The sequence below is a fragment of the Pyrus communis genome, chromosome 9, assembly GCF_041283825.1.
Source record: "Pyrus communis isolate YQ-2024b chromosome 9, ASM4128382v1, whole genome shotgun sequence".
NCBI lineage: Eukaryota > Viridiplantae > Streptophyta > Magnoliopsida > Rosales > Rosaceae > Pyrus > Pyrus communis.
The window spans coordinates 10,755,378-10,767,409 of record NC_142573.1 but is presented as its reverse complement, the minus strand read 5'-3'; the positions used below and the strand labels follow the sequence as shown (position 1 = coordinate 10,767,409).

The window sequence follows — 12,032 nt, the reverse complement described above, 5'->3', positions numbered from 1 at the left end:
GGAATTCAGTTGGTTCTCTCCCCCTTCTCCTGCACTCTCTTGTTTTCCGCTAGATGATTGAATTAATCAACGATATATTTGTTCCCTTGCGCTCCCTCTCTTGTTTTCAGCCAAATGATTGAGCAACTCAACGGTGAATCAATGGACATAAACAAGAAGATTTGCAGTAAATAGGGTTTGCTTTGGCGTTTTGGCTTCTCAAGAATTTCTTGAAGCCTATTACGTTGTGTGCTACAAATATCATCGTGTTTCAAGTTAATCACACGTTGATATGTGAGTAACATAAAACGCAATGAAGATAGTGTTGAATGCAAAAGTTAAATTGCGTGACAATTAAAACACAATATCGACATTGTCGGATCAAAAAATTAAAACGTGTGACAGTGCGTTTACTCCGGTGAACCCAAGGGCAAGTATGCAGTACCAAAATGAAAGGGAAAAGGGTCCTCAACGTGGCACGTTTTGTCTCATGAGCAGCTCTCTCTTTTCAAACCTCAAATTATGTGTGTGTGTGTGGATATGTGGTATGTGCTGGAAATCTCAATCCTTGTCAGTTGTCACACCTTCTTCCGATATGTCCAACTCAAAACTCCCACCATTCATTTTCCCATTTTCCAACTATTTAATTTTATTCCATTATTTTCTCACCAAATTAGAAAAATAAAAGCAATTATCCAACAACAAAATAGAATAAAATTAACAGCAAAAACCAGAATCTGAATATTCGCGAAAGGCTCTGTCGTTGGCGCTAAAACCACCATGGCCGTCACTAAAGCCATCAGCAGCACCAGCTTGAGCAATGGCGGCGGCTGCGGTAAAAATAATATCACTCACTATTACCAATGGCGGAGGCCCATTTCTCTCCCAATCCTAAAACCCAACTCCCAAAACTTCACAATCGCCGCCGGAAACCGCTCGTTGTTAATTCCCAGGGCCGCCGGACCTTCCTCCGAGCCCACCAACAATGGCGGCGGAAGAAAAACCAAAACCAAAACCAAGAACAAAACAGTTGATCCTGCTTCTACTGAGGAGAAAAGTGATTCCCCAATTAATCAAATCCAAGAACAGCAGGAGCAGAAGCAGAGTCAGAAGCAGCTGGGATTGGATTTGGAGGACGTGAACCCGGTCGGGCTCGGTAGGAGGTCGCGCCAGCTGTTCGATGAAGTGTGGCGCAAGTTTTCTGGCCTCGGGCAGATCTCAAGAACCAGTCTTCCCGACGAAAGAGACGCGCTTGACGCTCTGCTCATCAGGGAAGGACCCATGTGCGAGTTTGTCATCCCCGGCGCCCAGAACACCACCGTCTTGGTCGTCGGCGCCACCTCGAGTATCGGCCGGATAGTGGTCCGCAAGCTCATGCTCCGAGGGTACACTGTTAAGGTGCTTCTTTCTGTCCAATTTTTTACATTCTCGACCTTTTTGTGTGTTTTTTCATTTGGTTTTCGGGTTTGGTTTTGTTTTGTGTTGTTTTGATACAAGCGATATTGGGGAAGGGGGAATCAAACTCGGAACTTCTGTTAATGGGTTTAATGCTCTTAACAAACTTAGCTACGAGCGATTTAGGTTTTGTTGTATGTAATGTGTTGTGTGATGGTGAATTAGGCGCTGGTGAGGAATGCTGATCAGGAAGTGGTGGAGATGTTGCCAAGATCGGTTGAGATTGTGACCGGGGATGTGGGTGATCCTGCTACCCTATACGCGGCGGTACAGGGCTGTAACAAGATTATCTATTGTGCTACTGCACGCTCTACTATCAGTGGAGACCTCTACAGAGTTGATCAAAGAGGGGTCTACAACCTCACCAAAGCATTCCAGGTATGATCCTTATTGTCCATATCTTTGAAATGCTCCTTTTTGACATTTAGTAATCTGTTTCGGTTTTGATGCCCTTAAGTTCTTGTGTTGGTTCCATGTTGGATTTGAATTTAGCCCTCCGAGAGTTGCTTGTGTGAATCTTTTGACTGTTTGCATTGCAGGACTATAACAACAAAATGGCACAGTTACGAGCAGGAAAGAGTAGCAAGAGCAAACTTACTCTTGTAAAGTTCAAGACTCCAGAGTCAGTGGATGGATGGGAAGTTCGTCAGGGGACTTACTTTCAGGATGTGGTTGCGTCTAAGTATGATGGAGGAATGGATGCCAAGTTCGAATTCACTTTCACCGGAGATGCTGTTTTCTCCGGTAAGGAAACTACTATAGTGGGGTTTTGAGATTCTAAATGGGAAGCATTAATTAGTCCTTTTTCACTCTATTTCTTGCTGCATGTAGGATATGTTTTCACCAGAGGAGGGTATGTTGAACTTTCTAAAAAGCTTTCGCTTCCCTTGGGTCGAACCCTTGACAGGTAAGCAATATTTGCATTCTCAAATAGAGTTTCTTAAGACCTGGTTATGATAGATTCTTTATTGGAACATCCATTGCCTAAACTGTGAAGGCTTATTTGCTTATGTAATCTATATTTTCAATGTACAGGTACGAAGGTCTAGTTCTTTCTGTTGGTGGGAATGGAAGATCTTACATATTAATTCTTGAAGCTGGTCCTTTGGCGGATACATCTCAAAGTAAATTATACTTTTCTAGATTCAACACAAAAGCAGGATTTTGTAGGGTAAGGATCTCTTTTCTCATCTCTGTTTCTTTTGTGGAATGGTTGCAATATATGCTGTCACTAATTCTATTACTCTGTAATTGGCAGGTCAGAGTACCGTTTTCATCATTCCGCCCTGTGAAACCAGATGATCCACCACTAGACCCATTCCTTGTACATACATTAACCCTGCGTTTTGAGCCCAGAAGACAGGTTTGTACGTTTCTGCTTTCTGTGTGTGAGATAAGTCGACGAATCTGTTTCATATGTTTTCCTCAAATCCAAAAACAACGTAAATTATTTTTTCTGTCTGTTTGATGAATACATTTCTTTGCATCTTTGCTGAATCTACTTAATATTTCTTTGCACAGAAAGCTGTTGAAGGACGTACGGGAGTGCAGCAGCAAGACCCAAGAAGTTTTACGCTTATACTAGAATACATAAAAGCTTTGCCAGTAAGTCTTTAATTTGAGTTGTGCTGATTGTTATATCAGTTTATGTTCTATATTTCTGGTTATTTTAGGTCACGTTCTGTTACCAAGAATTTCTCTCACTCTTGGTGACCAGATAGACTCCCTCCCATACATGTATTTTCTAAACGTTTATGCATTTACGCTCGAAAATCTCAAAAAAAAACAACAAAGCCTTATCCCACTAAGTAAAGTCGGCTGTGCGAATCTTAGAACGCCACTACGCTCAGTTTTGTTCCAAGTCTTCTGTGAGCTCCTACAACACCACTTGAAAATCTAAATGCTGAAAAATTTGCTCAACGCTTTCAGGCTTTAACCATAACAGAGTGAATATCTACATAGAACTCATAGTCCCTTGAGTATGCTTGCGATTCTTGCTAATGGTTCCCCGTTTTCACAATTCTACCATGAGAGCCAATGTTTTCATCAATGAGTTATAAACCGAAAGTCAAACCCTTTCAAAACTGATCATTCGTAGAATGAACCCATTTTCTGACGGTCCGAGTTTGAAGAAATTTTTCGGTGAATCGTTTAATTAACAACTACCACTCTGACCTCGAAGTTAAATAACCGTTTTTATAAATCCTTTTTCATCAATGGTTTGCTTAAAAATAATACTGATGTTTTCTTCTGGATTTTCGCAATGAGAAGCTATGTAACTATCCATTAAGTGTGGTTAATGAGATGGAATGGACGGTTTAGTTAGTGATGACATATGTAGAGTAATGGTCATGCATGATTATTTGTATGAGTTGTATACAGAGGCTAGGATTGCATAATATTTTACAGTCTTAAACCGAATGTGATAATGGGACACGTTTTGCAGACTGGGCAAGAAACGGACTTCGTTTTAGTTTCTTGTACCGGATCAGGAATAGAACCTAATAGAAGGGAGCAGGTTCTTAAAGCCAAAAGGGTTAGCCCTTTATCTTTCTCTTTGTCACTCAGTGAACAGGTTACCTTTTTTTCGTTTGTAACTTCGCTAATTCTTTTACTGTTGAAATTTCTCCAGGCTGGGGAAGAGTCATTGCGAAAATCAGGGCTTGGATACACAATCATTCGTCCTGGTCCCCTGAAGGTGGAGTTCTTACTCTACAATTCACGACTCCCCCCCCTACATTTTGGTCTTCCCCCTATCTGATGAGAATCGGTTTGGTTTGTACAGGAAGAACCAGGTGGACAACGCGCTCTCATATTCGATCAAGGAAACAGGATTTCTCAGGTTAGAATGATCGATGTATTAAAAGTTTTGCTACATCTATTAAGTACTAATTGAAATCACCTCGATCCCTTTTCACTAGATTAAAACAGAGATTATCTTTTGGTTTCTATATGACATCATTGAACATCTAACCTAAACTAGCATCTGTGAATCAGGGGATCAGCTGTGCCGATGTAGCTGATATCTGCGTGAAGGCGTTGCATGATTCAACTGCAAGGAACAAAAGCTTTGATGTGGGTGAAAATCTTTTTGCTGTTACTATATTACTCTCAACTGACATAATGCTAAGCAGATGTTGAAACTTTTCCAGGTATGTTATGAATACGTTGCCGATCAAGGAAAGGAACTTTACGAGCTGGTAAGGACCAAGTAAAATCGATTCATTAGATTCTGTATATTGAAAACAAATATGTATCACAAATATAAGCTTGTAACCACTTCGATTCTACGAACTCCCTCTGCAGGTGGCGCATTTGCCTGACAAAGCCAATAACTATCTGACACCGGCGTTGTCCGCTCTAGAGAAGAATACCTGATCGCGGGGAGCAAGGATGATCTAATGTTCCTAAGATAAGAGTACATTTGTAAAGCTGCATACATGCCAACATTTTCGTGCTGAAATTCATGTGTAGATGCCCAGATGGGTTTGAATTGTTCGTTGTCATGAATCGGGTCAAACGTGTATATAACAAGCACTACAATTACATGCTTAATTACAAAGCTCACTTTCTGATTAACACAGGAGGAATTTCTTGATACCCTCCTTTCAATGGAAGGTAAAAAAATAAAGGAAAACTAATGAAAAATGTTTGAAAACTTTGAGTTTTAACGATAAGGACAAAATAAAGGGTAAAGTGAATAGTACTATAATTGATTTTTTAGTGTAAAAATATAATTTTTCGTTAAAGTGAACAGTACCGTGGGCTTTTTGTTAAAACTCAAAAAATACAATGCCTTTATACGTGAAAACTGGAAAAACAAGGTTAGGGTTTAGGTGGAAGAGTTTAAATTTCAACGGTAATATAATCCCAAAAGCACAACATCCCAATGCGGCAGTGAGTCTGTGCAACTTTCTCACATGGTAAACAAGAGATTCTGCTATACAATCGAAAATATAAATCTCTTCATCTGTCTGATCACGTGAACGAATTACGAGTATAAAGTTATATTCTGGTCACACACAAGATTTACCCACATAAACACATATCTTGAGGTTAGCATAGTTGACACGTATAGCCAGCAGAGGAAAGCAACTCTTGGCCAAGGACCCCATATCACAGATTCACACACACAAGTTGAATGGATAAGAAAAATCTGAGAATCCTTTCATCGCATGCAGTTGGTCTCTTTTGGCTTGAAATGAACCTGCTACCTCAAAGAAATACTGCTTCCAGAATTGTACAAGAACATGCTAATTTATTATGTCCCAACTTCTCCATTCCTTCTCAATAAAATCCCACCACAACTTGAAAAAATCAACATCGCCAACAAGATTAACAATGCCAATGGTATTAGCATCAGAAGCACTTCCCAAGCCAGCAGCAGCAGCAGCAGCAGAAGCACTTCCCAAGCCACCAGCACCAGCAGCAGAAGAAGCAGAAGCAGAAGCTTTCTCTTAGCAACTGCAGGGTTTCTTGCAGCTGCTGCAGTTTTAGCTTCTGCCGGTGCAGTTGAGTCTCCTGAGCAATCTGAGACTCTAGAAAATATTCCCCAGACACTGTCTGGAGAGTGTGCTTTGCCCAAGGATTGCAAGAAACCGAGGATTCAAAGACCAAAGTCGAGAAAGGCAGAGTCTTGCACAATTAAGTGCGTCACCACCTGCATTAGAGGTGGTGAGGGCTCACCTGGTGAAGGCCCCTTCAATGTCAGGAGGTACAAATATTTTTCTTTTTTAAATTATGTTTCTTAGTAGGCATGCTCGGCCGTAACTGTAAAGAGTCATTCCACATGAAAATTGCAATCTTACAATTTATGCGCGCTTAACACTAAAATCACAAAAACAACTTTTTTTTTCCTCGTATTCAACTGCAGTTTGTCTCCAAAGAGGAATGACTTCGGAATTCGAGTATTTTGCTTTCTTGCTTGATCAGCTATATATGTGTTTTTTTTCCCTGCCTTTCTTAAGATCGTATGCCGTTACGTTTGGTGTTTGATGTTCTTGTCATGCCGCAGGCCTATAGTTGTTTTCAAGCAAGGATTTAGAAGCCGGCAATATTGGTACATTTTCCTCTTCAATTTAAACTCTGCAACTGAGAATTAACGGTCACCATTTTTATTTTATTTTTATGTTCTTTAAACATTTGTACAAAAGGCATTAAAGCTTCATCATATCCTCATCAACAACCATATATACGTTTCATGTATTTGATCTAACATCTGTATCTGTAAATACCCCATTCTAAAGTTCTTTTCTCTAAAATTTGATATTTTGCAGTTTGGTGGAGTGCTCAGATATTTGCAATTTAATTAAAGATGGTGACGACGGGCCTTAAATTTAGTTTTCGAAAACCAGAAAACTGTATAGCTTTCAGTTTCATTCCTTGTCAAGGAAGAAAGGAAAAATTCTTTATTTTTGGGGATGAGAGTTTATGCATGTTTACTCAGACATTGTATTATTTAGATACAAGGCATCAAAGCCTTGATGTAGAAAACACAGAGGAAGTGGGCGAGGCATCTACTTCTTTGGCGTCCTTCCTCGTTCTTCCTCTCATCTTCTCTCCCACGACCTCCACCAATATTATTAGCTTCCCTTTCTGCCTCATCCACCATCTGTCATAATTTAAAGCAAATGAGATTATCTTTATTATACTTGCAATACACACACACACACACACAGAGTTCTCTTTTCTTTCTCCTCAACATTATCATGCAAACAGTTTAAACAAATTAGCACAAATTAGATCTCAATTATATAGCTTGATGGTGTTACGGTTCAAATAAGAGTACTACTCATTTGAAGGGAAAAAAAATGTTTTCTTTAGCAATTTGTATGATGTATTACTAGACTGTAAATCTAGACTATGGGTTAAGATCATATTATTTTTATCTGAATATGTAGTTAAGTTCATATTTATTACCGTCGACGATATGTGTATTTGTTCTTGGCAAGAGAACATTTGTTTGACGTCGTGAGTCTCTTGTTATGAAGATAACCATAACATTCACAAAGCATGATTCTAACTCGAGAGAGGTCCTAGTTTCGATTTCATTCACCCTCCCACCATCGCTGGTATGACAAAACACTTGTAAGTAATTAAGCATCAAAGAGATGAGAGATAGAGAGACCTTGTTAGTGGTTTTAGGAGACAGGGAGGGTAGAATGTCAACAAGATGAGTTCTGATCCGGTGCAAGAGGCATCCTTGGTGATTCCATGCGCAGCCCCAGTGACATCTTTGATGACACTCTCTAAGAAGTGGCGTGCACTGTCCAAAGCATCAGCAGGAACAGCAGCAGCTGCCAGCTTCTCCAACAGTCTGTCCTTGATGGCCTCCAAGTTCCACCTTATATGGTCTGCAGCCACACCCAATCCCATCGACGACGGAATCAGCGACGATGGTTCTTGGTTTGCTTTGTTATTGCTCACTTTGATGGCATGGGAAGGAGAGTACAATTCTCCTTGACCCACTTTAGCATCAAGGTTTGCTTCGTTGTTTCTCATGTTGATGGAATAAGCAGGAGAGTACAGTTCTCCTTGACCCACATCATCATCGTCACTTAATCCCTTTGACCCATCTTTGCTTCTGTTTCTACTGTCTTCCATGAATTTGGTTTAGTTTTTTCTATGTCAATATTTACTTTTATGGGTTTGAGTGTTGGTGGCGATTGAGTTGTCTTTGCAAAAGTGCCACCTTATTATACTCTCTCTGTGTTTAGAGAGAAGAGAAGGCTGAGAGAGATGAGGTTGCATGTTTGCTTTCCCTTGATGCTGAACACCTGTCCCTTAACTCCTATTATAGTATGGCTTGTGGCATTAGAGCAATTCCAGAGTTGCTAAGGCCCTCTAAAGCAATTTACTATTGAATCCCCTTAGTGAACAGTAATTACGTTTAATGAACAGTAACTGCTTTTTGCATCTCCATTCCTAAACTGACTAGTCATGGCAATGGGCAATAAAATATTAGTATTTTTTATTTTATAAAATAATACAAAATAATTTTATTTGTAATTTCAGATAAGATTTTTAATCGTTTTCGTTGCTCCACGTGTCATTATCCAAAAAGATAATTTTTGGTTATAGATTTCGATAAGATTTTTATCCAATGTCGTCGTGCCATGTGTTGTTACCTTTTCAAAATCGTTAAGGATAGATTTCTGACACGTGTCACAATCTGTTCACAATCTTTGGTCACAATCTTTGAGGATAGATTTCGATCAAATTTTTAACGAATGACGGCATGCCACGTGACATTATCTACAACCTAATCCTTTCTTTGTCCTCCATATAACCCACCATTCATCCTAAGAAATCACACACTAAAATCAAAATCCATTATTCATAGTTTCTGCTTCCTTTTTACAATGTCTTCTTCAAGGAAGTTGTGGGAAATCGATGAGCAAGAGAAAGAATTGTTTAAGCAAGGGGAAGAAATGTTCAATCTCCAGGTGGGGTGAAAATGAGATGGAAGAGGAAGAGGATGAAGAACATAGAATGAGAGATGACGAAGCAAGAAGCCATAGAGCCTCACATTCCCATCGAGTCATCCAAGCTGTGGCTCAGATCTCCAAGCCCAGCCATTCCGCAAACATTGATAGAAGCAGGCAACGATGAGGTACGGATCTCTTGGATGATTATTTTGTTCATAACAGTGCATTCCCTGATATGTACTTTAGACGTTGTTTTAGAATGGAACGACATTTGTTCAACAAAATCATGATTGCTGTTTGCAACCATGATTCTTACTTTGTGCAAAATAATGTTGCTTTTGGTGTTATGGGTCTCCTTCCGGAGCAAAAAATTACTGCTGCCTTTGCGGGTGCTTGCATATAGAGCATCTGCAAACCAAGTGGATGAGATAGTGAGGATGGGAAAAATCAACCATTCTTGAGTCTCTGATGAGGTTCTGCTCCACAATCGAATTTCTCTACACCACAGAGTACCTCCGGAGACCTACTGAGAGGGACTTGCAAAGGCTTCTGAAGAAGAGCGAAATGCGAGGTTTTCTTGGGATGATTGGAAGCATCGACTGTATGCACTGGACCTGGAAAAAATTGTCCAAATGCATGGCAATGAGCTTATGGGGACAGAAAAAGAGCAAAAAGTATCATTTTGGAGACGGTGGCATCATTTGATACATGAATTTGACACGCTTTTTTCAATGTTCTAGGAGCTCAAAATGAGCTCAATATCCTTGCCCAATCCCCAGTGTTCAACGATGTCCTACAAGGAAAAGCACCAAGAATCACGTACTGGGTCAACGGACATAAGTACCACGGGCCATACTACCTAGCATATGGCATTTACCCAAGGTGGTCATCGTTTGTCAAAATAGTGCCACGTCGCAAAGTGTAAAGGAAAAACACTTTGCAAGCTGTCAAGAGGGATGAAGGAGAGATGTGGAGCATTGTTTTGGTATCATCTAAGGTCGTTGGGCGATTGTCAGGGGTGTTGCCAGAATGTTTGATATAGAGTCGTTTCGATCCATCAGATGACGTGCATCATTCTTCACAATATGATTGTGGGAGATGAGTACGATTATTATGTCGCTAATGAATATGAGCCAAACATGATGAACAATTCCAGAACATAAATATATTGTGTTCATGATGCCACCAAAGAACCCGTGCAACATGAGCCATTACAAAGGGATGAACGTTACAATCAAAGGCTCATTCAACGATATACTACACTTCAGGACCCATATATGCACAATGCCCGGCAAATTGACTTGATAGAGCACCATTGGGAATTGAAACAAGCTCAAGAAACTTAAGTTCATTTAGTGTGTTTGGTTTTATTTGGTGTGTTTATTTAATTTTATTTGGTGTGTTTTTTAAGTTCATTTAGTGAGTTTTTTTATTTTATTTGGTGTGTTTGTAATTTTATTTGGTATGTTTATGTAATTTTATTTGGTGTGTTTATGTCCTTTGAATAAAGATTCTCTTAGTTTAAATAAAGGGGTGTGCTATCCACATACCCTTTTTTACTTCTCCCACACCATTTGCTAATTTATATCCATTGATCTTCTTTAATTCAACTGATTTGACGATCGAAAATTAAAAAGGTGTGTGAGAAGTAAAAAAGGGTGTGTGAATATCACATCCCTAAATAAATTACCAAATTAAATAAATATACTCTTAGTTTAAATAAAGTAATAACTTCAATAAATTGGAAACAACATAAAGTACTCTATTCAATAAATAAGAAATTACAACCCAAAGTGATTGGAAAATTATGGGTTTCGATTAAAAACAAATTCCCTAGTCCCTAGTGAATGGGAAATCATCACCTAACCAATTTGTGGTGCTAGAATCATCTCCTTTTGTGGTGTTAGGATCATCTTCTCTTACTCTTGCTTTCCTTGCAAGCCTCCTTCACACCACGTCCGCTTTCTCCAAATTCCAAAAATATTTAGAATTCGGAGACATCGCCTCTACAGGCTCTTTCATAATGTCACGATCTTGTTGATCCCTTCTTTCTCCTTTAAGCTCCTTCCTTTCTTGCCTAAGTAGCTCTCTTTCTCTTTCATTACCTTGAAATAATCTTTCAGCAGCTGCATCTTTTGCCTCATATCTAGCCTTATTAGCCTCAAATTTAGCCATTTCCCGTGCCAAAATCAATTCACCTTAGCAAGCAAGTTCTTCCATATATTTTGCATTATCATTCTTGGAAGCACTCCCCTTTCTCTTTGAAGCCTTTTTACCTTGAGGCCTAATTAGATAACGGGTCGACCCCAATGCTTGTTCAGGGGGCGTTTTCGACACTTCTTCTTATGTCGGTTTCATGAACATACGAGTCATGAACGGGCATAGAGTGTAGATGGGTGTTGTTCATGACAACTTTTGGACCGACATGCATAACTCTGAATTTAGGACAATCTTTGACAATATTCCAACATTCCCACCGGCTGAACGATTTGTTTTTGTTTTTGGTTTTATCATTATACCAAGCTTATGCTTGAAGTGTCTACACAATGCAGGAGAAGAAATAATTATAATTAAAGAGCTAATGTAAATTTGGGTATAGTACAAACAAACAAATAATATATTGTTACCTGATTCGCTGAATTTTCCCCACTTCGAATATTAGTACTAGCTTGTGCCAAGGCGTCTCTCCAAAGACTAAACGATTGGCTGAGTATTCTCCAACGACTGGACATCGATTCTTTGGTTCTTTTCCACCAATTTTCTCAAGATAATTGGTATGAATAAGACTCCACATTTCTTGCAACTACATTTCATTACCCGTAATCGGATCATGAGTAACTTCAACCTAGCTAGAACACAACGTAACATCTTTAATAAGCATCCAATTCATACCTCCATCATTAGTCATTTTGTTGGAAACCAATTGGATTGAAACTTTGAGAGAAAGATTGGAATGTGGTTGAAAGTATTTGAGAAAATATGAAATTGTGGTGTAAGGTAGAATTTAAAGAGAATGTATTTATAGAAAAGTAAAATCAAATTTTTTTTATTTTTTATTTTTTTTCTGATTGTTTATTAATTTTTAACATTTTTTATTAACTTAATTAATTTCTGCCGTTGGATTAAAAAAAATTTGAAATCCAACCCTCTAGATTGTGCCATGTGGCACAA

The 12,032-nt window shown here is 39.1% G+C and overlaps 3 protein-coding genes across 3 annotated transcripts; 2 read left to right on the top strand and 1 right to left on the bottom strand.

Annotated features, from left to right (window-relative positions):
- Positions 1 to 422: 422 nt before the first annotated feature.
- Positions 423 to 5,013, top strand: HCF173 (high chlorophyll fluorescence phenotype 173). The gene is made up of 13 exons (XM_068478483.2): positions 423 to 1,377; positions 1,600 to 1,812; positions 1,974 to 2,178; positions 2,266 to 2,341; positions 2,470 to 2,605; positions 2,693 to 2,797; positions 2,956 to 3,039; positions 3,881 to 3,970; positions 4,067 to 4,132; positions 4,220 to 4,276; positions 4,432 to 4,509; positions 4,587 to 4,634; positions 4,741 to 5,013. Exons 1-13 carry the CDS (start codon positions 760 to 762, stop codon positions 4,810 to 4,812), a joined length of 1,848 nt encoding a protein of 615 aa, XP_068334584.2. The 5' UTR covers positions 423 to 759; the 3' UTR covers positions 4,813 to 5,013.
- Positions 5,014 to 5,545: 532 nt separating this feature from the next.
- Positions 5,546 to 7,037, top strand: LOC137741143 (uncharacterized). The gene is made up of 3 exons (XM_068480946.2): positions 5,546 to 6,148; positions 6,449 to 6,493; positions 6,711 to 7,037. Exons 1-3 carry the CDS (start codon positions 5,685 to 5,687, stop codon positions 6,766 to 6,768), a joined length of 567 nt encoding a protein of 188 aa, XP_068337047.2. The 5' UTR covers positions 5,546 to 5,684; the 3' UTR covers positions 6,769 to 7,037.
- LOC137740536 (uncharacterized) lies at positions 6,823 to 8,127 on the bottom strand. Its single transcript, XM_068480380.2, is given in 3 exon segments — positions 6,823 to 7,045; positions 7,562 to 7,627; positions 7,630 to 8,127. Coding segments are annotated over 3 exon segments (627 nt in total). The 5' UTR covers positions 8,038 to 8,127; the 3' UTR covers positions 6,823 to 6,892.
- Positions 8,128 to 12,032: the final 3,905 nt, after the last annotated feature.